Source organism: Mytilus californianus, unplaced genomic scaffold (assembly GCF_021869535.1).
Source record: "Mytilus californianus isolate M0D057914Y unplaced genomic scaffold, xbMytCali1.0.p SCAF_7, whole genome shotgun sequence".
Taxonomy (NCBI): Eukaryota; Metazoa; Mollusca; class Bivalvia; order Mytilida; family Mytilidae; genus Mytilus; species Mytilus californianus.
Genome location: NW_026262723.1, coordinates 33,451,815 through 33,479,624, shown reverse-complemented (window position 1 = coordinate 33,479,624; position 27,810 = coordinate 33,451,815). Strand labels below are relative to the sequence as shown.

The window sequence follows — 27,810 nt, the reverse complement described above, 5'->3', positions numbered from 1 at the left end:
GTGATCAGCTTAATGACAAAGGTAAAGTATTTAACTTGATCTGGCAGGGGATACAATCAATAAGCATTTTAGGCAATATAAAAATAACAACACCCCAGTTACTTTAGAATCATAATGTATTTTTGTTCATTACAATGTTTTCAATATCACATTTACTATCGTATAGTTACATCATTAATGTACAAATGTTACATACATATTTTACAAAGCAATTTACATCTGTAGCTATTTATTATATATTAAAAGATAAATGATTTCAGCTTAAGGTTAAAAAACGTAACTTTCACTTTTATATTGCATGGTCAAGCTAAGCATTAGAAAAATTTAAATCAACATCTGTATATATACTACTGGAATTATCACAATTTAAAGCTCAACCTATCATGTGTTAAGCAGTTTCTGTGCAAGTGATAAATTTTCCTAAATTTTATCCAAAAAAAAAATGAAAATAACGCTTTATAAATTTCATACGCCCTAAGCGCTTTTTTGGATTTACCTTCATCAGGAACGCTCAAGGTGCTGTTAAAAAAGTATTTTGTTGAAAGCAAATTGTTCATGAGGAAATCAGTATATCTATTAAGGTAAAGTCCTTTTGTATCCTATTCTGTGCTTTCATACATTGTAATCATATACAGCTGAAACCCTTCATGTGTTGACCAAAAGGACTTGCAATCAATCAGCCAAATTTCATTAAGTGTAAAAAAAAAAAGGGTATCAAAATCACAATTGTCTCAGTGAAAAAGCGAAATGCAGATATGCACACAAGTTACATATGAGCAATGTTGGTTCTCATTACCTGACAATTTTCAGATAGCTTTTTAAACAAATGCACGCAGTATTGATTAATAGCAAGATAAAGTGGTTAAAAGTTGTATGCTAAATGTTGAAAGTGGAACTAAAAGATTATATGAAAAATTTAAAAGCTCTGAATTTGATGAACAAATTATGAGTTCTGTTATCCAAGCTCTGGTTATTACAAAGTTCTATTTAATTAAGTGTATCAATAATTACCTTTCAATGTTTTTTTAAATGCACTGTATTTCCTCAAGTGATCTATTTGTAAAATAATTTAGACTCTATTACTTGAACAATCATTTTGAAACTTCTTCAACTTAATTTTTTCCACAAGATGAAGTTAAATAAAAAACAATAAAAATAACCTATCACATTTTAAAACTTACACTTTTTTCCTACTAACAAAAAAAAAACAATCAGATAAATGTAAGAAAAACAGTAAACAATGCATGACGATTGTCTCCTAACCAACAAACCGAAAAAAAGTTTCTGTTAGCCATTCGATTAGACTTATCTAAAATTCTATTCTATTTGGTTTTTTTTCTAAAAAAATGTTTAACAATTTAACAGATCTTATTCCTCAGATCTTTCCTCAAAATATCATACTCATACTATCAAAAATGGGATTTTTTTTCCCTTCAACAATGATTCCTAAAATTAGTCCTTTATTTCCATGATTAGATGCATTAGCATAAAGTACATAAATAAATAATCTAGTCTTTATATACAAACATGGTACTGTGTTATCTTTCAATGTTTAATCACATGATACATTATTCTCTGAAATCACAAAATGTTTAAAAATAGCATTGAAAATTTAGATAGATTGATTGCTTAACATCCAGTAGCAAATATTTATATATACAAAAGCTACTTATAATTATCTGATTAACCGACTACAAACACATCTATGAAATTTGTTTAAAAGATGACAAATATTTTTCATTCAAACTAAATGTGAGAACCAGTGGCTAAGTCTATAATAAGGTAATGTTCTTTTTATCAGATAAACATTTTTCAATGCTACATTTAAACTTGTTATAATTTAAGAATATAGTGAAGGTAAAAAAGCATGTATTGAAATATGATTTAGTAGTTAACTTTTCCTGGAAAAATTTTACAATGGCATATTTAAAAACCTTTATTTCCAAGTTGGTAAAAATTTTTTGTATCCTATCTTCAAAGTAAGTTTCACCAGAAATGGACACAAATATTTCAGGTTTGGGGTACGAAATTATTTCTAACGCATACATATAACATTTTAATTAATACTACCCATATCTGAAACAATGATTAAATCATTAGAGTAGCCACATTCAAAGAAAAAAAAAATACACGAAGAAAATATATAACAACATGTGAATATGTGCAATACACAATTATAAAAATCAACACACTTAAACAATAAACTATAACAAACGAGGTAATTAACATGGTGAACAAAGCTTGTGATGGAAAATATGGCATTCATTCTCACATTTTTTTCTTTCCAACAAAGTCATTTACAACAAGAGAAAAAATTCCAGTGGCTCTTTTCACAAAAAAATCTTACAAGAAAAAAATACTTGTGAGTAATAAACATTTTGGTATAACTTAATTAATATAACTAAATTTCAACCATAAGATTTTTGAAGGGAAAGAGCCCCAGTATTCTGAAATTCTGAATATTTGAATGAATTATCTACCTCTAAATTAAATTTATGTTCATGTTCAATTTTATTCAATCTTGGTACTGAGGCCATATATAAAGTTAAGTTACAAAATATATGATTAGTGAACAATTTGCTTTTTCAAGTCACATAATTCTGGAATCTATCAAACACAACATAGTATTAAGGTGGTACATAACACTACAGGGAGATAACTCTGTAACAATCAGCTGGACGTTTTAATCATGTTCTATTGTTAAGGAAATATTAAGCTTCTCAATGATCAAAATTAATGTTTGCCAAACTGCTATATACCCAATGAAATTTTTCCGATAAAGTGTGTGGTTCAAGTTTTTAGAAATTTTTGTCGAAGGGTCAAAGTAAATATTTTGTCAAAATTTTATGAAAATTAAACGAGCCAAATTAATTTTGGTCAAGGTGTTTGGTACCACCTTAATGTTTGAATTTCTTTGGCACAGATTGGTTAACCATCAATCGTAGAAAAAATCAAGTAAAAAATATACAACGATATACAATGAAACCTGTCTATTACACTAAATTCAATCAGCACTAAACATTTTGTGCTGATAAGACGGGTGTTTGTTTTACACAGGTTTAATTAAAATGAATATGCAGTGAATATCCTGATACAAGACTCCAGTTTACACTGGTTTTCAATTTATATTTGTCCAGTTTATGCAGTGTTCTGTTTAGAGAGGTTTTACAGAAATTTTATTTGTTCTCAGAATTAAAAAAAAACCAACAGCTCTTTTCATAAAAAATCCTATAAATAAAAAATTGATTGTAAGTTATAATGAACGAGTAATTTTCTTGTAAGATTTTTTTAGAATAAGTTCACTTGTAATTTTTATTAGTTTATAAAACCTCAGAAAAAATGTTTTAAGGTCAATAGCATAAGCAACGACAACTGCATTTAAAATAAAAATTTGTTGACAAAAACTCATTTCTTTGCATGGCAAACAAATCTTTATAAAAAAATAAAATTGCTTAAAACATATTCAACAAGCAAGAGAAAGACTATCAATAAATTCTTTTCTTTCATATATACACATATAACAGCTTTGATTGAAAGGGATAAACAAAAAGCAGTTTACCAAGATTTACAGTTTCCATTACGCATAAAAATGCACATATTTGCATAGCTGGATTTATTCAAAACTTTACATTACAACATTTCAACACTGCATATGTGTATGTGTTTCAAATAAAAACCTAACAGTGCTTTACAATATCGCTATACTTAAAAACATGAAAATATTAATAAAATAGAAAATAATTTCATGTCTAAAGCAATTGTTGTATATTAAGGCTAAGAGATAAGAGAAAAAATACTAAAAAAAATTATTGGGAGTTATTGAGCAGGTATAATTCAGGATTATAAAAGTACAAGTCTTCAGTAAAAAGGCAAATTTTTTGCACGGCGTATATTGTCCGCTAATTTAGCCATCAAAATGAAATTGCAAAAATATTCTCTTGCTAAAATTCGATCTTTACTAAAGATTGCGGCTGTTTTCATGGTTTTCAGAATTTTTTTTGACAAAAATCGATCAAAAGTTATTAAAGAAATGTGCATGCATTCTGAGTAACTTTCTCATAATTTTTTTTTGTGTAATTGGTAGACGAATCAGACAAGATGTTAAACAAGTTTAGCCCAATAAATTGCAAAATTTTAATTCCGAGAAAAAATAAATCATTTTCACTAATCTCTTTCAGTGTTTAACAGGAATAACCCCTTTTCTGTAATATTTACAGTAAATATGAGACAAATGTGGAAATGACCTGGAATGTCAAATTGTTCATAAAATAAAATATCATTTCCAACAAGTCATCATACAATACTAGTACATTTGCCAATAGTTTTTTTAAGCTTATATAATGAATGTTTTTCTTTTAAATACATTACAAAATTTCTGTGACTCTTTTCTAAATATCTTTCAATAAGAAATACTTTAAAATCATCAAGTCTTTAGTATAACTTTAGATCAATTTTGACTGTTAGACTTTGTTTTGAAAAGCGTCAAACCTAACCATGATTAGAGTTTCTTCCCCTCTATGCTTTTACATTAAAGTAAAGATTAAGTAAATATCAATTCCGTTCCATTCTATAGCATGTATCTTTTGCTTTCATTTTTGTTCCATTCTATAGCATGTATCTTTCGCTTTCATTTTTGTTCCATTCTATAGCATGTATCTTTTGCTTTCATTTTTGTTCCATTCTATAGCATGTATCTTTTGCTTTCATTTTTGTTCCATTCTATAGCATGTATCTTTTGCCTTCATTTTCTACTCTAAAAATGTGTAAAAAAAAAATAAAAATCTACACAGAAATAACTAAACACTCTAAAGGCACAATTTGTTTATCTTATGTATCATACTGAATTGGTAACTGTAAAAAAAACCTACTGTCTTTTAAAACTATTGCTATATTATCATCATCTGAAAAATTAATAAAAAATCCTACAGTCTAATTTCTTAAAAAATGTACAAGGAATACAATTATTTTTAAAAAAATTGTTTACAGCTTATTGTTGCATGAATGATTGGGTTAAATGTCATGTTTAGATACAGGACACAGTCTTAAATCCACTGCTGATGGTCAAAACTGTAAAGATCTTAATTCCCTGATCTTAATTTTCATGCCATTCTAAATCAATAATTCAAACTAATTTATTTTAGTGACTCCACTGCATGTTTGTATGTGATGAAGAAACGGTGATTTTCAATCATCAAATCAAAAATCCGGTCCCCTTTAGAATACAATTGAAGAAACCATTTTTCACACTTTTACAAGTTAAATACTAGAAAACAGCTATATATCACATTATCAAGTCTCCAAACAGTATCTACAGTAGCATGAACATTTGAAATACAAACACATTAATTAACGATAAACAAAACTCAATGTATAAAACTGGAACAATGAAACATATGCATATAATATAAAAATAAGAGGATGTGGTATGATTGCCAATGAGACAACACATTAGATTTTTTAATTTCCCATTCCCAAGCAAATAACTTAAAAAACGAGGAATATGGTCAATGTTTTTGAAAATGTGAATGATCCATGGGTGACGTTTTTTTAATGAATGGGTGACAGTATTGCCGTTTTCTGTTATATTCTTTTATACTTTGCAAAAGAGTTAAGGACATGAGTGAAAACAAACCCCTGTAAGATTATGAGAAACATTTAAAAAAGCCACAGAATTCTTAGGACTGTTCCATTTAATCATACATGGTATAAGGAAAGGCAATTTGAAAATGGAATAACCAAAATTGAGAATTTCAATTACATTTTTACAAAAAGTATTTTGACACCTACAAATAGTTAAGATTTTGAAGCGCCTTCTCTAGGTCCCATGTATGTTTTAACGAAAAAGCCCTTAATCATTTCAACTGATGTACAAACAGATTAAAACATAAAAACTGCAGATATGACAGATTAGTAGCTTTTCATATTTTATCTTCCGAGTTCGTTTTAAAAATCACTTCATGGTCATGCTACTTCTAGACGTCGAGTAAACATTCATTTTCAAACATCTTTCTCTCTCCATTCTCTAGAATATATATAATGATACAATTTTTCAGAAATTCTACATTTTTCATACTTTCACAAAAATGGGTTGTAACTTTGTTGTTGGGGTTGTGCTGGTCCCGTCGTATTAAGTGGAGCTAAAGGTGCCGGCAGAAGTCCTGACGAAGCCGATTGTGAAAATCCTTGTGTATTACTCTGCAGTTGACTTAATGTCATACGTGCAGGCTGATTACTCAACTGTGCAGCAAAAGGATTTGATGTAGCTGGAGCTTCAAATGGATTCAAAGTTGCTAAAATTCAAAATAAAAAATTATCAACAATAATTTCCAATTAAAAAATATGCAATAAAACTTTCAACTGGTAAATGGCTTCATACAAAACGATAAATATTGTGACTTTAATTCAGTTAAATTATCAAACTCATTTTTTTTAAATTGTTTAAATTTTTTTGTTTATGTAATAAACGCATAAAAAATATTGAATCTTCTTACAAAAATAACATAAAAAGCTTTTTTTCTCAAGCATTAATTTTTTCCTTGTATTCAGCTATGTCTTTCTATAGTTAAGTATACATAACGACAGTAGCAATATCAATAGAACTTGTATACATTTTAACAAAACTAATGATGTATATTGTCCCTTTGAAACATGTAACATATATGTGATCACAGTTCTTTAATTTTTTTGTCCACAATAACAAGCATATGTTATTTTTCTCTAATAACCCTATAGAGTTATATCCTTGACTGTCTATATCTATTATATTTTTTCAAGGATATGAGCAAAATCGAAAAAAAAAATTTGTAAGTATTTATGGTGGCAACAACTCCTGAAAGGATGATTTAGATCATTTGACCTACTTTAAGATCTTGTATCTAATATCATTTTTATTGTTCATACTTTCTGTCTATCTATAGATTTCCTGATATATTGACTTATTAGTAGATCTTATTTTGCTGACAATTTTTTCTGTTTACAGTTTCACTATAGTTCACACAAAAAATGAGAGAGAAAAAAATCTACTTTCATGGGTAATATCGCTATATTAACCTATTAATTCACACATTTAATTTGAGGACAAATTTGCCCTTAAATCATACATTTTCCTTTAACCCCTATAACTTATTCATTAACTAATATCACCACAGACAAGAACAGTCAAAACATTAACAAACCTTGTTTAGTACTTGTGGTAACCAGTTGATCTAAATTAACTAAATTTGCATTGTCTCCTAAAAATTCTTGTGGGGTTTTCCGATGCTTCTGCTGTTCTTGCTGTTGTAGTGTGGGTAATGTGTCTTGCATACCATCCAGCAACCAGGGATCTTTTTTCTCACCTAAAAAAATACAAATAACACATCTTCTTTTAAATTTTGCATTGCAAAAAACAAAGAAACAACAGAATTTGTTTTGTTTTGGATAAGTGTTTATCTGTTATAAAGATATCAGGATAATTTAAATTAAGGAATATATCTCCCTTATACAAAGCTGTAATTCTTTGCCCAACACAACTATACTTTTCATCTTTTTTGGCTTATAAGCTCCTCATATTTGTTGAAGTTTTGGATTTTCAAATATTTTGGCCTTGAGCATCACTGAAGATACATTTGTTGTCAAATCGGCATCTGGTGCATTTCATTGGTAACGTTGATGTTATTGTTATTGTCTTAAATTACCAAATTCTGCCATGTTTAATCTGGTGGGTTTTACTACAAAATTCCAATTATAACCAGGGGTGCTAATTATACAGTAATACAAGCAAGAAATAAGATGGATGTTGATTCCCCAATGTTTGTTTATGTTGGCTACTATGTTGACCCTATTATTATCTTACAGCATTAAAACATCAACAACATGTTGATTTGAAAGAAAATTTAAGAACATTTCTTTGCCAATTTTATGTGCTTTCCCTACAAATGTTACCTATTTCTAAAGAATTCAATTAGTAATATTTCAGAAAAACAAAAGAGATACAGGCATTATTTTTTCGGTTTTCAGTAATAAATCAACAAGTTAAAGTTGTATGTCAAAATAAAATCCAAAATCCATGACATAGCCAATTTACTGTACCTTGACCATAAAATTTTCCTGTGCTGAAGGTAATATTTTGCTGCTGGCATTAAACAGCTATCAGTCCATCCATATTTAACACAGTATTTTATATATTTAACCTCAATTTCTGCTGTTTGTACTGTGCACATCATAAAAGCACTTTACATGTTTCATTTAATTTTTTTTTTTTTTAAATAATAGGTTCTCATGAAAACAGCAATAATAAAACTGCCAAAAATATTTCCCACTTTAGATATGTAAGGTATAGACAACAGTTAGACAGCTACCCAACTTAAAAAAAATAATGGATTCTTGATCTAAAAACAGACCTCCAAGTGGATCAAATCCGTCTAAAGCTCCATGACTAGTAGGAATTTTAGCAGGAGAGTTTCCTGTACTTCTGGAACTCAATAAATCAAATCCATCGTCTTCTTTTTGTCCATTTGTTGTAGCTGCACTTGCTCCCATGCCAAACCCAGAATCAAAGCCAGTTGTATTGTCCATTGTTGGTGAGGCATCCCAAGGAGATTTTTGTCGAGGTGGTTGTGACTGAACTGCAGCAGCTGATGATGGCGTTATCCATGGATCTGTTAACAGGTCACAAACAAAATAAATATCAGAAATTCAGAAATGGCAATACTAAATAAACACAAAAAATTCTCATTTTACAGCAAAATAATCAACCACTTACAGTTGTATTCTTTAACCATGTAAACAAGATTTATCATGATTTATAAGATGTTGCTATGGTTATATATACATACAGTTGATTCTTCTTTTCCATTGAGCAAAGTAAGTGTTATCTTATTCTATCTGATCATAAAAAAAGTAAAATTAAAATTACAGATATCACTGTTCATATTTGCAGTGAATACAGTATTTTGAAATTTTGTTGTACCTGAAGCGGCTACACTACTGTAAGGAGGTGGTGCCTGTTGCATTGCCAATGGGGCTCCCCATGGGTCTGATGACATCTGTTGTTGTTGTGCTGGTGACACTGTTCTAGCAGGAGATTGCCATGGGTCAGAAGTAGGAGGTGCAGGTGCAGGAGCTGGTACTGGGGCTCCCCATGGGTCTGTAGTTGCTACAGGAGCTGGAATAGGAGCGCCCCATGGATCTGTTGTCAGTGCCTTGGGAGAGTCCAATGATAGCAATCCACCTGGCTGTCCCTGTAAGTTTTAAAAATAAAATAGTTTCTGAATTATTGATTTAAAGTATCTACCAAGTAGTATTTTGTCAAAACTAAAATGATATCAAATATCAACACTAAATGAGAGCAATGAAATAGCCTTTTATTGATATTAATAGTTAACTACAGATTCATTATTTATGGGATACCAATTTTCATGGATTTCATGGGTATATAGTAAAACTACATATTTAAATGGTCAACACAGTACTGTTTTCTATAGGCTTGTATGCAGATTTTAGGAAAACCACAAAATCAATTAAACACGAGCAGAATTACAATTTTTAATCAATTTACGAAAAGTGGTATCCACGAAAAATAAATGAATCTACAGTATTTTCTTGTGTTCTTTAACCCATCAGGCACTTCTGAGTATTGATATCAAAAATTCATCAATACTTTTCTTATTGATAAAAGCTCTTCATCTGATCATGATGTTCATAGGCCAAAACATATATACTTGTTTCTTGCCTCCTAGCTGAAAAAATGGGTAGGTAGGTAAAAAGATTTTATTCTTTAAATTGTATTATGCATATACATATACATGATATAGTATACTATATACTTGATATACAAATGATATACAGATATTTTCTTGGCTTTAACAGTGCATTTTGAACTTTTATAACCGTGCATGACCAAAAATGTCCATATAATTTGTAAAGTTAGACATGAAAGTTTTTACAGCACTGGGTCAATACAGCTGGTGGTGGACTATCAGTTCCCAAGGGTATCATCAGCTCAGTAGTCAGAAATTTGGTGCTGACATGATTTATAACATACGGATGTTCTCTTCCAGTGACAATCGGGAATACTCTTAAGTAAAAGTTGAAACAGCCAGAGTGTTTTTCCAGTAAATATATAGATATTTTATTTAATCAAAAGGGGGTCAAATAAAAGCTTAAACAATCAAGCACCTAATCCATTTATGTGTCTAACTGGTTTGTAAATGCAAGAATTTTATGAAAATGTATAAAATTACAGAAACTACATGCACATTCATTATAATATGCACAGAATTAAGATATGCAGGGTCCAATAAAAGCATTTAAAAATAATATGAACTGATGACACAGAGATATGTTTCACCTATCGGCATAACATTCAGAAATAGACAATCTAATGGATAGCAACATGGTTTATTAATTCAGTTGCTGGAAAATTATCTAGTGCCTAGTAGTGGGCAGGGCCTGAAAATAATTGTAAAACTGACAATTACTGATAGTAAAATTCAAAGTCACTGGATCATGAGCTAGGGGACAGGGCCTTGAAAAAGTTGTCAAACTAATATGTACTGATAGTAATGCAACTGCATACAAAATATCATTGATCTATCACAAGTAGATCCTATCAAACTAATATAACTTAAGCAGAAAACTTAACATTGAAAATTGCTAATTAATTCAAAGTTGCTGGACCATGACCTAGGGGGCAGTGCCTCGTAATATTTGTCAAACTGATATATACTGATAGTAATGCAACTTAAATATCAATGATCTATTACAAGTAGTTCCCATCAAACTAACTTAAGCAGAAAACTTAACAATTGTTGACGCCGAAGCCTATGTCTCACTTTCTGCGACTTTTGTCCATGCGAGACAATAAACTAGTCACATAGTACTAACACTTTAAAAATGTAGCAAATAAATTTGAGATTAAATGAATTATTAATATATATGTACATGTATATACATTTAAGACATATACTGCATACGTAATGGTAATGTAATAAAAATCTTTACTCTTTTGAAGAAAAAAAGAAAGTGTTACATGGAATCATCAGAATTTTTCTTCAGTATTTTAGTAGACAATAAATCATCAACATCCAGCCAATTTATACTTGTTGCAAGTCGTTTCATCAACAGAAAACAATCTTCAATCACACCTTTGTAATGTTATTCATACTAGAAAGCAAAACAAACTCTGATAAAAGTCTTTAAGTTATTCGTCCTCTACACGCTTTTTAATTTCTAGCTAACATTGGGTAAACCTTAAAAGTAAATATTTAATATTTTATTACAATCAAGCCATTTTAAGCAACTGTTGCAGTAGGGCAAACACATGGTTTCAGTACATTCATGCTTAAAGAAACACAATATCTGAACATGCTATACTATCATGACTATAAAATACATTCCACAATATAGATAAATTTATGCAATTTAAAAAGTTACAATCAAGACTACATAAGGGAGTACTTGGATATGAAATGCAGTAATTTCAAAGGTCAACTGGACAATATACAGTAATTTTGATTTTGTCTATTTAAAGGGAAGTCTTTACTGGTAGAATTTTAACTAAAAATAAGAAGTCTTTTATAATTTGCCATTTCAATATTTTAAACATTTTGTTTACAACATTTTTTTACTACATTTTGTACTTTTAATAGTGGACACCAAAACATTGCAATTTTTCAAAAACACCTAAAACCATGGTTATCCAGACTATTTCAGTTCTTGTGTTTGAACAATTATTACAATCATAAATGAAATTACCCATAATCCCTTGCTTTCTGAAATGGCAAAATTAAGACTGGTACCCGATATACATGTACAGGACCAGATGTATAATAAAATAGTAGACCTTTGGAATGACTGGTAATAATTTAAGAAAACATGTACATATCAAATGCTTGGAAAGTTTGAAAACAGAAGATCAATCTCTTACTGTTGTTTTACTTTTAGATCTTCTTTCCTAAACAAAATAAAAACAATAACAAACAACTTTAAAAAAAAAACTACTTCTAAGATGACAAAACAGAAATATTTCTATTTAAATAAAATTACAATTATCTACTGATGGAAAAATACCATCCCCTTCTCAATATAAAACCCACAAAAAAATAATTCAACTTGTCAATATATTACACTAAAGGTATAATTTGCATTGTATATGTTGTTTCAGTTATATACATGATATATATAATAATAATATTAGCCAATAATATTTTCCTGTTTCCAGTTCACTTTAAAATTTTGTCTGAATACATTTTCTGTTTGTGTTCTTTTTTTCATAATAAATTACTATACATGCTTAATACCAAAATACAAAACAATATGTGACATGTGACAAAAAATTATTTTATTGTGCCCTTGCAAAAAGATAAAATGTGCAGCTTATGTGATTAAGCACTGAGTAATTATAAGACGTCTGTGTCTTGTGCAGTTGCATGGTGGCATGGTGAAACATTGTGGAATGATTATATTTGCCATTCTAGATATGCTGAGGACTAGCGGTGAAATATACTATTTAATGTAATGGATTTTGAAACTGTTTTTTTCTGTCATTAAAAGTCCCTTTTACCAGAAAACTGTATTTGTACACCTGCCAACATCAATCAAAGATTTTATGGTTACAATATGTATATGTACTGTCAGATATGTAAATTTCTCCACCATAAAATCAGCATTTATATATAAAAATAGAATATTATAAGAAGATGCAGTGTGATTCACAATGAGATATCTATCCACCAGAAACGAGATGATGTATAGATGTAAGCAACTGAACGTCAGAGTTCGTCCTTCAACATTGAGAATGAGCAAATTTTATAATTCAAACTAATATTTTTTCTTAACTTGCTTTTTTTTAATTTTATTTTTCTACTGTCCTCATTGATCATGTTGATAAAGACAATTTAGCATCATATTTTTAACCCAAAAATATTTATATTAAGAAATAAGTTTTTAAGGTTTTATTATACAATTTTGCTTTTATATATAAATCCTGATGTCATGAATTTCAGCACCAAATTTTATCAAAATGCTGTTCTACATGCATATCTCTATCATTTATTTATTACTTGGTGTAATCTTAAATTTCTCAGAGAAAAGCAATCTAATTATTAGTACATAAAAAGCTGATTCCAAAACTTTCCCAATACTTATTTGAAGTTATGTCACTCAAAGTGTGCTGTTTTCAATAAAGTTTAAATAATGACATTACTGTGAGATTAAACCTTTAGAAACAGTGATTCAAAACTGACCCACAACTCTTTTCAAGAAAAAACACTTGTAAGTCATGAACATTTCAGTATAATTTGGGATCAATTTTTGTTGAATGATTTTGTAGAAATAACTGCTAAACTCTTGAATTTGAGACAATTTTATACTCACTTCATCTTGTTGTTTTCGACTTTCTTCCAGGGCCAGGGCTAATTTCACATCATCTGATTTTTGTTTCTTCAGTTCTTCATCATGCTCTTCTTTACTCATTGCCAATGCCAGTTGTAACTGTATTTCTTCTTCGCCAGCAGACGATGGTCGGGCATATTCCACCATGTCAGTTGACCTACGCCGTACTTCTACAGGAGAAGCTAAAAATAAAATGAAGATGATTACCATTATCTTTTAAATCAAGCCAATTAAAATGTATATATTTACATAAAGTGCCTAGAAAATAAACATAACAATGCAAGAGTAGATCTGATTCTTTACTTCCTCCCCGAGCGGGGCTCTTCAGTATAATTACAGGATGCTATTCTATTTTTAGAAGCATACAATCACTGTACATTTATATATAGATATGTCTGCCTATGTGTAGTGACAACTGCAAATTATACCTTGTCCATCGGATTTCTTATGATTAAGTGTTGGACACAGTGCAGGCGGTGTTGTCTTGATATCCCAATAGCATGAGTTTGAATCCCGGCGAGGGAAGAACAAAAATTTGCTTCTGCAAATTTGCAGATTTAACATTGTTGTGCTGATATTTAGAGTAATTATATATATATATGTCTTTTCATTTTTTGGAGCATAAGGCATGTAAGACATGTAGGAATAACTTGAAAATCATATTTTATGTTTTTGTCTTTATAAAAAAATGTTACATGGATATAGCATAGACCTAATTCCAATACATGCATTTTCCATGAACAAGCCTTAAAATAACTTTATAAATATCAATGTAAGATCGCTATTAACACTTAATAAACAGATATTCCCTGTTTCATTTTATATCTAAAGAGAGCATATTTAAACATGTGTCATAAACCAACATTACATTTTATTAAGTTAATTTTAAGATGATTTGTACAATCTGAGACTATATAGTAGTCTCGGGTACATTGTATGATGTTCAGAGGTTTTAACATTTTTTAACTTCTTATTTTCTATTTAAATATATTTTATCTAGCTTAACTTGTGCAGTGATTTTCCTATACTAAAGCATATACCTCCTGATTCTATCAGAAATGACTTTTTCTACAATTTTTTTTTTTTTTCTTATTATGTTAACGTTCCATCTACCCTGATAATATAAATTTCAGTAACAATGTGATATAAGAAAATTCCAACTATGCAGGCTGCTAAAGGATAATTCATGTACAAACAATATAATAATTTATGGGAAATGCTGGCTTGCATAAAGCACACACTAAGGATAAACAAGCAAATCTTATATATTAGTAAAATATGTTAATCAAGTATGCAGAAAATTCAGCTACATGTTATAATTTATCCAATAGTGTCTGATAATGAATTATAGGAGATATAACACGAACAAGTCACTATCATAACTGTGTAAGTTTTACTGGTTTATCAAAAATATTGAAGACCAGTCATCCTTTCTTAGCTCATTAATCATTGTAAATGACCTGGAACCAGTTTAAGTGGTTTAAACATGATAGAGGAACTGAGTTGTTTTTTTGTTGATAGACCTGTGACAAGGCGAAAACATAAACTATTTTACATGCATTGTCTCCCCTTCTCCTGAAATGTCAGGAGTGGAAGTGAAAAAAGAAAAATAGAATTTAAATACCATGTTAAATAAAGAATCAAATAAAAAAGAAGGTCATTATCTTGTGATTCAACGGATATATTTTTTACTACTGGTACATTATAATTATATGAACTTTTTTCATACAGAAATTGCCAAGGAAAGAGGTCAAAGTTGCTTCCATCTAATTATTCTAACTTAAAAAAAACATTATATCCTCAAGTCTTTTAAGTCTCTTCCAATTTGTTTACATAATATTACAATTTACATGGTTAAATGAACAGGATTTAACAGACTTACAAGCTAATGCTTACAGGATAATCATAATAATTGCCTTTGAACTAATATGCTAAATTTTAGGAATTCCCACAATGCACTTCTTATAAAATACTTAAGCAAAATTCAGATATATCATTTGTAAAATGTGGGTACTTAAAAATGTCATAAACATTCTAATTGTTAGTAGAAAAGATGAGTAATAAGAGTTGAAATGGATAAAACTCTTAAGCAGGGATAAATCTTTCATATATATATATATATATATATAGTCTGCTGAATAAATGGTAGAATGCAACAGCAAGTTAATTATAAAAGGAAAGAATGACATGAGTAAATACAAATTGGGATTTTGTACTGTTCATAGTACAATGTATGTACAAATACTATATTCCCTACCAAAAATGTTGATAGAAAATTAATTTTCAATTTAAAATATAAATTAACTTGCTATTGCATTTTGAACAACAAAATTGCATAAACATGTCAGTTCAGTTAATTTTTTGTGTTTAAGTCTGCGTGGGTTTTTTTCCCCAAAAAGGAGCACAAGTTGAGCTGGCCATACATAAGCCATATATTCATGATATTTATTTATGCAAATTTGTTAATGTAAATTTCTAGCTGCTCACATGCATCACTGTGCACACTTTCACTCCCACCTCCATAAGAGTCAGTGTAACCTCCTCCTCCTGCTCCGGTGGACAAACTGGGACTTCCTCTTCCGTAACGCACCTGCAGTCACAACATTTAAATATATATTTTGAAAGACATATATAAATATTTATTCAAATTTGAATGTTTCAATGTAATTAATAAAGAACGGTTTACATGTATCTATATTCTGTAAAATGCAATATATTGATGATATTTGAAGATGTCCTCATGCATGTCACGTCCATGGCTATGCAAGGATACTTCTGGCATTCGAAATTTCTGAGGAAGAACAATGTCAAATGTTAATTACACATGATACATACAGTCAGGGATATAACTCTATAGGGTCATTAGAGAAAATATCTTGCATGTGTTATTACAGATACTTTCATGAGTTGTCTACTCTTTATTCCTTAAATTTTCTGTAGTAACATATGTTTGTTATCATGGTTATTTGTTAAATAAATCATAAATATTCTAATTTTAAGTGGGCACTTGGGAATTCTTGAAACTTTGCGCAGAAACTAAATATGTAGCCTTGATAACTAATTTTCGAATTAAATTAATACATTTTCCATCAACCATGGTAAATCGATGAGACAAGGCTTTTAAGGGATAAACTTAGCTGTAATAACAAGGCTTAGTTATTAAAGGCATGTAACTTATTATATGAGACACTTGGGAATTACTGGGAAGCTTGTGCAGAACCTCATTACACATGTACATGCTCTGATCATTATTTCTTACAATAAACTAAAATACATTGTGATTAAGCATGATGTATGTCTGAGCAAAGGCTTTGAAGTGATGTAGAGACGCTATAATAACACCTTTTAGTTATTCATGTTATTACAGGCATATTTTTTCTGTAATAACATAGGTGTACTATGCATGATTGGCAAACTATGAACTGTTATATCTTTCTATAGTTTAGTATACATAAAGACAATAATAATATCAATAGAACTTGTATACATTTTAACAAAACAAATGATGTATATTGACCCTTTGAAAAATGTAAAATACATGTACATATGTTATCACAGTTCTTTGATTTTTTAGTCCAAAATAACAAATGTAACTAAACAGTATGTTATTTTTCTCTAATAACCCTATATAGAGTTATATCCCTGACTGATATACATGTACATGTATTTGCACAACAAGAACACAGAGTTCATAAAACAGTGCATTGATTTCGCTTTTCATCTGTTCAAATATATTACTCATACTTTTTAAGTGCATTTACTATGCCTTTTATCCCAAATACAATGTACATTCTGAGACATGTGAGTCATTTGTGAGAGGTACTTGTATGACAATGATAGTCAATAGATTGAACTTTTATTACAAGAAAGTTTGAAGTTCTAGTAACCAAATTTAAATATCACCCGATTAAAATATTTAGACAGATATATTTGATTTAAGTCATTTAAATCTCTACGTAATCCCTGTATTACATAATACAATGACAGAAAAATATATAACCATGTCTAATTCCAGTATTTTAATATGTACATGTATGTATGATCTACATACATTGTAACAACATGAACAATTGCCATTCAGCTTTTACACATCAATAGTTTGAAATTATGTCACTCAGACTAATAAGTACACTTTTGACAGGAACATGAGGAAATGTAGGATGAACTGGAAGATATATATATGATAAAAAGGTCAAATTAAGCCAACAGTAAACAAGAAATTGAAAAAGATACGCAACGTCATATTTCATGTATAATAGTGGGTTTTTTTCAGAGAATTTATTGCTGCAGACAGATCTTTGTTTCTTTTGAATTATTAACATCTTATAGACATGGAGCAATTTAGAGTTTTACATACTGTATAGTCTGACACCCTAATCATGCTAATGCAAATGTGTGTGGTAACCATGGAAATTCTTTACCTTATCATCACTGCCAATTCCCATGGCATTCTGAGCGAACCTTTCTTTTGCTTTTAACGCTTTGGCCCTTTCATTTCTCAGTCTCTCATCGTCCTTTAAAAGAGCTACCAGCTGTTTTGCCTTTTCCCGAACATTCATTCCTTGATCTTTATTATCCTCACGATACTGAAAGTCTCTCAATGTTTGAATAGCAAAAATATTTTCTTTACATTGTTGTGCCACTTTTTCACTACCAGTTTTAATAATGTAATCCAAGAGCATGAGTGACTTGTAAACATGACGCCAGTTTTTACCATGATCGTTAAGTCGCTTCCAGATCATTTGCATAATTTCCGTAAATGCAACAACATTGTACGTTAGATCGGCTATTTCTGACATCAGTGTACTGGAAGGACCCCAAGGGTCATTGGATGTTGCTTCTCGCACTTTAACCTGCGCCTCGGAATAGTTGTGAATAACATTTTTCACAGTCCGACGTATGGGTGGCATGTTAGACATTGTAAAGCCGTATGTGTCAACCTTTATTAAATAACTATCTGCTTATAATTTCCTAATAATACTAAATGCTTTTTCCCAAATCCACAAATGTAACACACTTTTGTGGAATAAGTCTTTTTTTGTATTCCTTTCTGTAACAAAAAAGATATCAAAATATGAAATAAAACATGTTATAAATCAAACGAGAAGATAAAAAAATGTATGAATGGTCTAACAACTCTGATTTGAACACCTTATCTTGATGATTGATTGATTGGTGTTTAAAGCCACTTTCAGGAATATGACAGTTGTTTTTCATTCATTTGATGTGTATGAGCTTTTAATTTTGCCATTTGATAAGGGACTTTCCGTTTTGAATTTTACTTGGAGTTCGATATTTTTATTATTTTACTTTTTTTAGCATTATTAGGATGATTAGCTATTTCTTGGCGGTCAGTTTTTATTGCCATTGGTAAAGGAAGCCACGGCGCCCAGAGAGAACGAGCGACCTTCAGTAGGAAAACTGACAGTCATAGTCAATTAGGATCGGAGTCAAATGCACCTGCCACCTGCTGGGTTCTAACTCATAACCTCAGTGTTGACAGGCTAGTGATAAGGTAGTTGAACTACTTAGACCACACGCCCACTAGGCCCCTACACACCATATATATAAGATAAGTAGACAGGGTTTGACACTAACTAAATGTATGTACTAGCCTGTAGGGCTAGTGAAATTATTATTCTACTAGTCCTCCAAGTGCCGAAGGCACTTGGACGGTCGTGCCACCGGAGGATCTGGGGGCATGCCCCCCCAGAAAATTTTGATACAAATGAAGCTAAATCCAGTGTTCTGGAGCATTTCCAGAGGATTTTGAACAAGTTTTGTTACATGAAATTTCACTGGTTTGCTAATAAAAAATTAAAAAAAAAAAAAAAAATCACATATTTTAATCATCTATATTAAGAATGTGTTCGAATTATTTTGAAGACCCCTTTCGATCATTACTTCATCATCATCCACCTTTAACTTATCATTATTACAGTATTACTAGTGTCTTTAATGAAGATGGATAAGTTAGGGATTTAAAAATACACCCACAAACAGAGCTCCAGATAAGAATTCACAAATTGGGGTTTTTACCCACCATTTTTTTATGTAATTGGGTGATAAATTTTTTTAATTGCATTATCAATTCCAATTCACCCCTCAAGCAAATATCAAATTGGGTTTTTCACCACCAAGCTCCTTAATGTATTGGGTTTTTTCATCAACACAATATTGAATATTTAGGCATGTTATAATCACATTATATCAACCCCAGATGTGTTTCCATCTTAAATGTGTTTCTTTCTTTGTAGAATATGTGCTAGCTGTTTTATTTGGTTTACTCACTGACGAGCAATTGTACATTTAATTTGTATCCCGTTTTAAACGTTCTGTCAGTTTTGTATTTTCTCAAAACTTATGTAAACTGCAGCTGGTGTCACTAGTTGGACAGGAACTAATTGCCTTTCTAGATCCCATATGATCACCCTACAGTTTAATTATAGTTGGGGTAGGTGTGGCTAAGTGTTTAAATTTTTGTGTAATATATGTGAAATTTAGGTGCTGTAAGAAAGTTTTGCCAGTCCTTTCACCTATTTGCCAGATCTACTTTTTAATAAAAATAAAAAGTAGTTTCCAGATTTAAGATATACCCCAAAACCTTGAGGTTTATAGGGTGGTTTATAATGACGGAGACTAGACTCAGAAGGTGGTAACATTATTGGGGGTCTCACATAAATTGTACATGTACAACTTCAAATTGATCTGCAACAAAAATTCCATTGGCATTGGATGGAATGTTTTTCAGCATGTTCAAGGCAACATTTATTTTTTCAACAGCTTTGTGTCTCTGTGTTATACATGTGTACTTCATAGTACATGTAGTTCTGATAAAATTATACTAATATGCAAATAAAATAATGTGTAAAAATCCTCAAAGTTGCTTCATGGCAGGTGTCAAATACAAAATGTAAAAACTTAAAATTGCCAGAAAATAGACTTATTTGTAATTGTTAATCAGGTCAAGGACATATTACTAAATAAATTGCTTCACCGAGCGCAGCTGGATACGCCAGCAGAGGTCCAACCCAGAACAGTTGGGACAAAAATGGACACAATATTCACGCTTGATATAGGTCTGAATTTGGACACAGAATAACTGTAGTCATGGAACTTAGAATTGGTTATATGATTTGAATTTATATTCATATTTTTGCTTTTGTGCAATACACTATGCTGTTGTGAACTGACCCCCCCCCCCCCAAAAAAAAAAATTTACCCCCCTTTTTTTTTGGCTTTTGTGCAATACACTATGCTGTTGCGAATTGACCCCCCCCCCCCCCCCTTTTAAAAAAAAAAAAAATATTCATGATATTTGAAGAAATTTTCTTTTTAATTTCTGAAATCTGAAAAGAGAAAAAATTGTCCCCCCCTCACAATTTCTTTTTACCCCCCCCCCCCCCCCCCGCCCTTTTTCCAAAATAAACTGCTTCGCTGAGCGCAGCTGGATACGCCCGCAGAGGTCCAACCCTGAACAGTTGGGGCAAAAATGGACACAATATTCAAGCTTGATACAGGTCTGAATTTGGATTGTAATTAAATATTTGATATATTATAGGTTTCTGAATAAATGTAGTCAAAGAACTTGAAATTGGTTATATGAAAGATTTCTTGCTGTTGTGCAATACACTGTGCTGTTGTGCAATACTTAGTAAATCTGTTGTCAGACTATAAACAAATAAAATCTTATAACTTGGAAACGCAAAATCAAAAATTTATAAAAATCAAAAGGGAGCTTACAAAAATAGATATAAACAATTTATAAAAGTTTCATAAAAAATGCTGAAAGCATTTTTGAGTTATTGTCTGAAAACTGGAAAATCCCCCTTTTTGTAATGAATAAAACCCCATAAATCGGAAACGTATTATCTGAAATTCATAAAGATCAAAAGGGAGCTCATGTCGATAGAAATAAACAATTCACCAAAGTTTCTTGCAAATTGGTGAAATTGTTTTTGAGTTATTGTCCGAAAACTGGAAAATCCCCCCTTTTTTAATGAATAAAACCCCAAAACTCAAAAACGGTAAATCCGAAATTTATAAAAAACAAAAGGGAGCTCACGTCAATAGATATGAACAATTCATAAAAGTTTCATGCAAATTGGTGATATATTTTTTGAGTTATTGTCTGAAAACTGGAAAATCCCCCCTTTTTTTAATGAATAAAACCCCAAAACTCAAAAACGGTAAATCCAAAATTTATAAAAAACGAAAGGGAGCTCAGGTCAATAGATATGAACAATTCACAAAAGTTTCATGCATATTGGTTAAAGTGTTTTTGAATTAATGTCCGACATGTCGACAACGGACGGACGGACAGACGGACGGACAGACGGACAACGGTATACCATAATACGTCCCGTAAACGGGCGTATAAAGAAGCAACTTTGAGGATTTTTACACATTATTTTATTTGCATATTAGTATAATTTTATCAGAACTACTATGATTCTTTCCCTCAAGATATGGTCATAATCTCAATTCAAATTTCCAGTGGAGTTTGCAACCATAATTACCCATTTAAATACATCATAAAAGTCTTAAAATAGAAAATGACATACATAATCATGGCTAAAATTAATATATGAAATATTCCTTAAAGGGGCACTAGCTACGTACGAGATATATAAAAAATCTAATATATGATTTTTTTTTGTTCAATCATTAATGAAAGTGAAATAGTGAAATAATTATTCGCTTTTAGCCGCCAGTATGGTTTAATTTTGTCAAAATAAGCTAAGAAACATTGATGATGAATTATTCACTTGCAAATGATGACCTCATTGAATCCGTATTCATGTGAACTTCAATTTAACCCCTTAGCTAGAGATGGATAACACGAGAATTGTATGTGTAAAGTTATTTAAAGGAAAAGAATGTCAACATTGAAAGTGAAACAAAGGTAAATCATTTGATTGACTGATCCGATCCACAAAAAATCTTTCTAATACAGGTAAAAACGATGATAAACATAATATGAAATTAAACAGACCTAGAAAAATCCAATAGCACGAGTTCGCTTAATCTACATGTATTTGTATCTTTATTTATGTTTACATCGCTTATATGGTCATTGGTTGACTTTGGAGGTCAACTCGATAGTTAATTAGATGGCGTCTAGACTAAAATACACACGAAACGAAGCTACGTGTTATCATGCCCATGTCCTGTTAACTGATTATTTTAGACTTTAAATAGTTTGGATAAATGTTTTACATTGTTATAAACATGATAAATCAAATATGAGAATTTGAGTCAAATTGGTGAACATGAATTTGACAGCTAGTGCCCCTTTAATCAGCATTTCTAAAAATAAATTGACAGCTAATCACCTCAACAACATTTCTTTGTACATAATTTAAAAGCAGTGTAAGGGAGGTAATCCAAACTTAACATTGTACTTTTTTTTAATTGTCCATTAACCAGGAAACCCTTGTTTTTCCCTCTTTTTTGCCCCTAATTCCTATACGGTTTGAGCCATGCCCCCCCCACCAAAGCCAATCTTAATTACCATCCTTTTGTGGTATGGAAACTTGTGGTATAATTTCAGAGAGATCCATACACTTAAACACAAGTTATTGTCTGGAAACTAGAAAAATGCTTATTTGGGCCCCTTTTTGGCCACTAATTCCTAAACTGTTAGGACTATAACCCCAAAAATCAATCCCATCCTTCCTTTTGTGGTTATAAACCTTGTGTTTAAATTTCATAGATTTCTATTTACATTTACTAAAGTTATTGTCCGGAAACCAAATGTCTTAGGACAACGCTGACGACGACGACAACGTGATACCAATATACGACCGCAAAAAAAAATTTGTGGTCGTATAAAAAGGTCTGTTCTCTTTTAACATGTTTTATAGAAATGATAGCATATAAACATCTTATTTTGGCCATAAAGTAACAGAAGAATCATAGCACTGACAAGATTATTCTGTTTAAAATCACTCCGAGTGATTTATAGTGAAACAGGGTGATCACTGGGATTAAATGCTTATTTAAGACCCAGTCATATATATAAACTATGGAATACAGAAACGGAATAAAATACCTATGTTCATTGTGAAAATTTACCATCAAAAGCATGAATAGTTATCTTTAATTGAATATGTATTTACACATGTTACATGTACATGTACATATAACCAAAAAATCATTATATAAAAGAAAGATCTAAGATCTGAACTAAAAAAATATTTTTTCATGAAAGAATTTTTGTGGGTCAATAAATGTATTACTGACACCAAACTGATTAGGCTACAATGTAAAAAATATATGAGTGTTTACTGTAACCTATGGACATAGTGTTAGTCAGCAATTTAAAAAATAAATGGGGAATATGTCCATGCCCCCGCTTGCATATCATATAAAGTTATAAAGGGACAAAACTGAAGAACGTTAAAAGTGACGCCACCCAATTTTGTACTTGATCGGAGTTTTGTGGTAATAAGTATTGTGTATAAGTTTCATAACATTTGGTTGAGGCAAACTTAAGTTAGAGAACGAAAACGAAAAATTGAGCAGTTTTTATACGACCACAAAAATAAAAAAATTTTTGGTCGTATATTGGTATCACGTTGTCGTCATCGTCAGTGTCGTTTGAAGACAGATGGTTTCCGGATAATAACTTTAGTATAAGTGAATAGAAATCAATAAAATTTTAACACAAGGTTTATAACCACTAAAGGAAGGTTGGGATTGATTTTGGGGGTTATGGTCCTAACTGTTTAGGAATTAGGGGCCAAAAAAGGGGCCCAAATAAGCATTTTTGTTGTTTCCAGACAATAACTTGTGTTAAAGTGTATGAATCTCTCTGAAATTATACCACAAACTTCCATACAACAAAGGGATGGTTAGGATTGACTTTGGGGGGTTATGGCTCAAACCATTTAGTAATTAGGGGCAAAAAAAGGGGGAAAAACAAGGGTTTTTCTGGTTAAAGGACAATTGAGACAATTTAAAAGCAGTGTAAGGGAGGTAATCCAATTCAAATTAAAGAACACTGTTTGATTACCTCCCTCACACTGCTTGTAAATTATGTATTAAGAAATGATGATTGTCTTGAGGTGATTAGCTGTCAATTTATTTTTAGCAGTTACTATTAATTAATATTAATTTTAGCCATGACTATGTATGTCATTTTATATTTTAAAACTTTTATGATGTATTTAGATGGGTAATTTTGGTTGCAAACTGCATTAGAAATTTGAATTGAGATACTGACCATATCTTGAGAGAAAGAATTTTTTGGGGAATAAGGGAAAGGGGGGAGGTGAAAAAAAAATGGAGGGGGGGACAATTTTTCTCATTTCAGATTTCAGAAATTAAAAGAAAATTTCTACAAATATTTTTTTTGGGGGGTTAATATTCAACAGCATAGTGTATTGCACAAAAGCAAAAAACCAGGGTAAAATAAAAAAAATTTGGTAGGGGTCAATTCACAACACCATAGTGTATTGCACAAAAGCAATAAATTGAATATAAATTCAAATCATATAACCAATTGGAAGTTCTTTGACTACAGTTATTCTGTGTCAGAAACCTATTATGTGTCAAAAATTTAGTTCCAATCCAAATTCAGACCTGTACACACATGTATCAAGCGTGAATATTGTGTCCATTTTGGCCCAACTTTTCAGGGTTGGACATCTGCAGTCGTATCCAGCTGCGCTTAGCGAAGCAGTTTATTCCATTTGTTAAGGGGCATAACTCTAGAACGGTTAAAGTGAAGCCACCAAAATTCAAACTTGGTCTGTGTTTTGTGATAGTAAGCATTTTTTATAAGTTTCATAATATTTTGTTGAAGCAAAAGATTAAAGTTAGAGAATGGAAACCAACTTTGGGGCATACGGAGGGACGTACGTACAGACGGACAAGGGTAAAACTTAATGCCCCCTCTGCTGCGGCATTTGTTTGAGGGCCTAGATATATAGCCTTATCACAAGTATCAGATCCAGTGTTTTATTTACCTATGTTTCTTTTTAGTGAACACTTGTCTAAGTTATTTTTGTCACATAAGATATTAAACTCAGATATGATTTTACTCAGGTTTAACATAATATAATAAAATGCTCCGCTGGGCGCAGCTTGATACAACCGCAGAGGTCGAACCCTGAACAGTTGGGGCAAGTATGGACACAACATTCAAGCTTGATACAGCACTGAATTTGGATTGTGATTAAATATTTGACACAGCATAGGTTTCTGACACAGAATGAATGTGGTCTAAGAACTTAAAAAATTTTAATTTACCTATTCAAACCATATCATTATCATTTGCTTTTATATATAAATCAGAAATAAACAATTTAAAATGGAAAATTTTAAAGAAAAAAAAAGGAAAAACAATCCCCCCCCCCCAATTTTTTTAACCCCCTTATGATTCATCACCCCCAAACTCAATCCCAGCCTTCCCTTTGTGGTATGGTACCTTGCAGTACAATTTCAGAGAGATCCACACACTTGAACACAAGTTATTGTCTGGAAACTAGAAAAATACTTGTTTTTTGGCCCCAAATTCCTAAACGTTTAGGGCAATTACCCCCAAACTCAAACCCAGCTTTCCCTTTGTGACATGGAACCTTGTAGTACAATTTCATAAAGATCCATACACTTACACACAAGTTATTGTCCTGAAATTAGAAAAATGCTTGTTTTTTGCCCCTTTTTGGCCCTTAATTCCTAAAATTTTGAGGCAATTACCCCCAAAATCAATCCCAGCCTTCCCTTTGTGGTATGGTACCTTGCAGTACAATTTCAGAGAGATCCATACACTTGAACACAAGTTATTGTCTGGAAACTAGAAAAATGCTTATTTTTGGCCCCTTTTGGCCCCTTATTCCTAAACGTTTTGGGCAATTACCCCCAAACTAGAAACCCAGCTTTTCCTTTGTGACATGGAACCTCGTAGTACAATATCAGAACGATCCATACACTTACACACAAGTTATTGTCATGAAACTAGAAAAATGCTTGTTTTTTGCCCCCTTATTCCTCAAATTTTGAAGCAATTACCCCCAAAATCAATCCCAGCATTCCCTTTGTGATATGGAACCTTGTGGTACAATGTCAGAGAGATCCATACACAAACACACAAGTTATGTCTGGAAGTTACAAAAATGCTTATTTTTTGCCCCTAATTCCTTAACTGTTGGTATCATAACCCCCAAAATCAATCCCAACCTTCCTTTTGTGGTATTGAACCGTATGGTAAAATTTCAAAGAGATCCATTCACTTAAACTAAAGTAAGAGTGCAAAAACCAATGTGTCTTCGGACGACGACAACAACGACGACGACGCCAACGTCATACCAATATAGGACGCAAAATTTTTTTGCGGTCGTATAAAAATAAGGAGATGTGGTATGATCATGATGATTGACAATAAGACAAATATCCACCCAAGTTCAAATGAAGTGGATGTAAGCAATTATAATCAATCGTACAGCCTTCAACAGTGAGAAAAAACCATACCGTATAGTCAGCTATAAAAGGCCCGACATGAAAAATATGAAACATTTCAATTGAGGAAACTAATGGCCTAACTTATAACAAATCAATTTATAAGACTTGGTGGCAATTTTCAGTATTAGACTAGCAGTTGAACAAATAGAAAATCACTGTCAAGAATAATACCAGTGAAAATATAATTTTCCCAATTTTTCAGTGAAAAAAAAAAAGGGTTGCAAATTGGCTATCACAAATTAGGGTTGGTTGGGGTATATTCACAGTGGGTTGTTTTGTTTGGCCTAATAAGTCGTTTCCATTATTTCCAGTGTGCAAGTGAGTGTTGACAGTTTAAAATCTCAGTTTTGGTGCATTCTCAAGGGATTTCATTGTTTCAAAGTACTAATCTGAAAGTCTTAACAGAGAAATGTCACATTGAAAGAAGATTGTTCAATAACATCAAATATGACAATTAACCTTCAATCAACCTGGGTAACTCATTAATAAAAGGGAACTCGAAATTGGTTTTACAAATGAATGCTAAATAAAAGTATGATACACACATCAATATAAAAAAAGTAGTAGGACGGTTTTTTTTCAATTAATTGTATAAAACTACAGTAACTTACGGTCTTAGCTATGTTACAGGACATTGGATACAAAAATATACAAGCAAATAAGAAACTGAAATAGTGTAAATGTATTTCTTAATACCCATAACCCGGCTACTGTCACTGTCAGACTAAGGTAGACAATTCCTTAAATTAATAATCGTATCATGTGTAAAAAATTTGTATCCTAAGATTTACATTAAAAGCTTTATAATGTTGACTAAGCTATACTCATGAAATTGGCGTACATTTTTGACAAAATACAGTTGAACAATGAAGTGTCGATGAATAATATTTCTGACAGGAAGTTGATTGAATCTTACTTCCGGTTAGTGGGTGTACATTAGAACAGCCTACAACCTTTACTAATTTAACT

At 31.1% G+C, this 27,810-nt stretch overlaps 1 protein-coding gene and 1 long non-coding RNA gene across 4 annotated transcripts in view; one reads left to right on the top strand and one right to left on the bottom strand.

The window, feature by feature from the left end:
* Nucleotides 1-98: 98 nt before the first annotated feature.
* Nucleotides 99-27,762, bottom strand: LOC127708888 (epsin-2-like). 3 transcript variants are annotated; one of them, XM_052214048.1, is made up of 9 exons: nucleotides 27,683-27,762; nucleotides 17,796-18,424; nucleotides 15,862-15,964; nucleotides 13,357-13,556; nucleotides 11,909-11,935; nucleotides 8,951-9,221; nucleotides 8,382-8,639; nucleotides 7,176-7,337; nucleotides 99-6,290 (listed from the first exon to the last, which is right to left on the bottom strand). In XM_052214048.1, the coding sequence occupies exons 2-9, from the start codon at nucleotides 18,291-18,293 to the stop codon at nucleotides 6,076-6,078; spliced, it is 1,734 nt and encodes a 577-aa protein (XP_052070008.1). In that variant the 5' UTR covers nucleotides 18,294-18,424; nucleotides 27,683-27,762; the 3' UTR covers nucleotides 99-6,075. The 3 variants fall into 3 exon arrangements, with proteins under 3 accessions (XP_052070008.1, XP_052070010.1, XP_052070009.1); XM_052214050.1 differs by having other exon boundaries at nucleotides 15,892-15,964; XM_052214049.1 differs by lacking the exon at nucleotides 11,909-11,935.
* Nucleotides 2,498-27,810, top strand: part of LOC127708892 (uncharacterized) — a 59,040-nt gene continuing 33,727 nt past the window's right edge. Inside the window, exon 1 of the long non-coding RNA XR_007985423.1 lies at nucleotides 2,498-2,632. This is a non-coding gene — a long non-coding RNA (uncharacterized LOC127708892). The remainder of the gene's footprint in view (nucleotides 2,633-27,810) is intronic.

Coding starts and splice junctions, on each gene's coding strand:
- LOC127708888 (XM_052214048.1), bottom strand. CDS start 18,293: ATGTCTAACATGCCACCCATACGTCGGACTGTGAAAAATGTTATTCAC. Junction 11,936..13,356: donor GTCGAAAACAACAAGATGAA/GTGAGTATAAAA, acceptor TATTTTGTTTAG/GAAAGAAGATCTAAAAGTAA. Junction 9,222..11,908: donor GATCTAAAAGTAAAACAACA/GTAAGAGATTGA, acceptor TAAAACTTACAG/GGACAGCCAGGTGGATTGCT.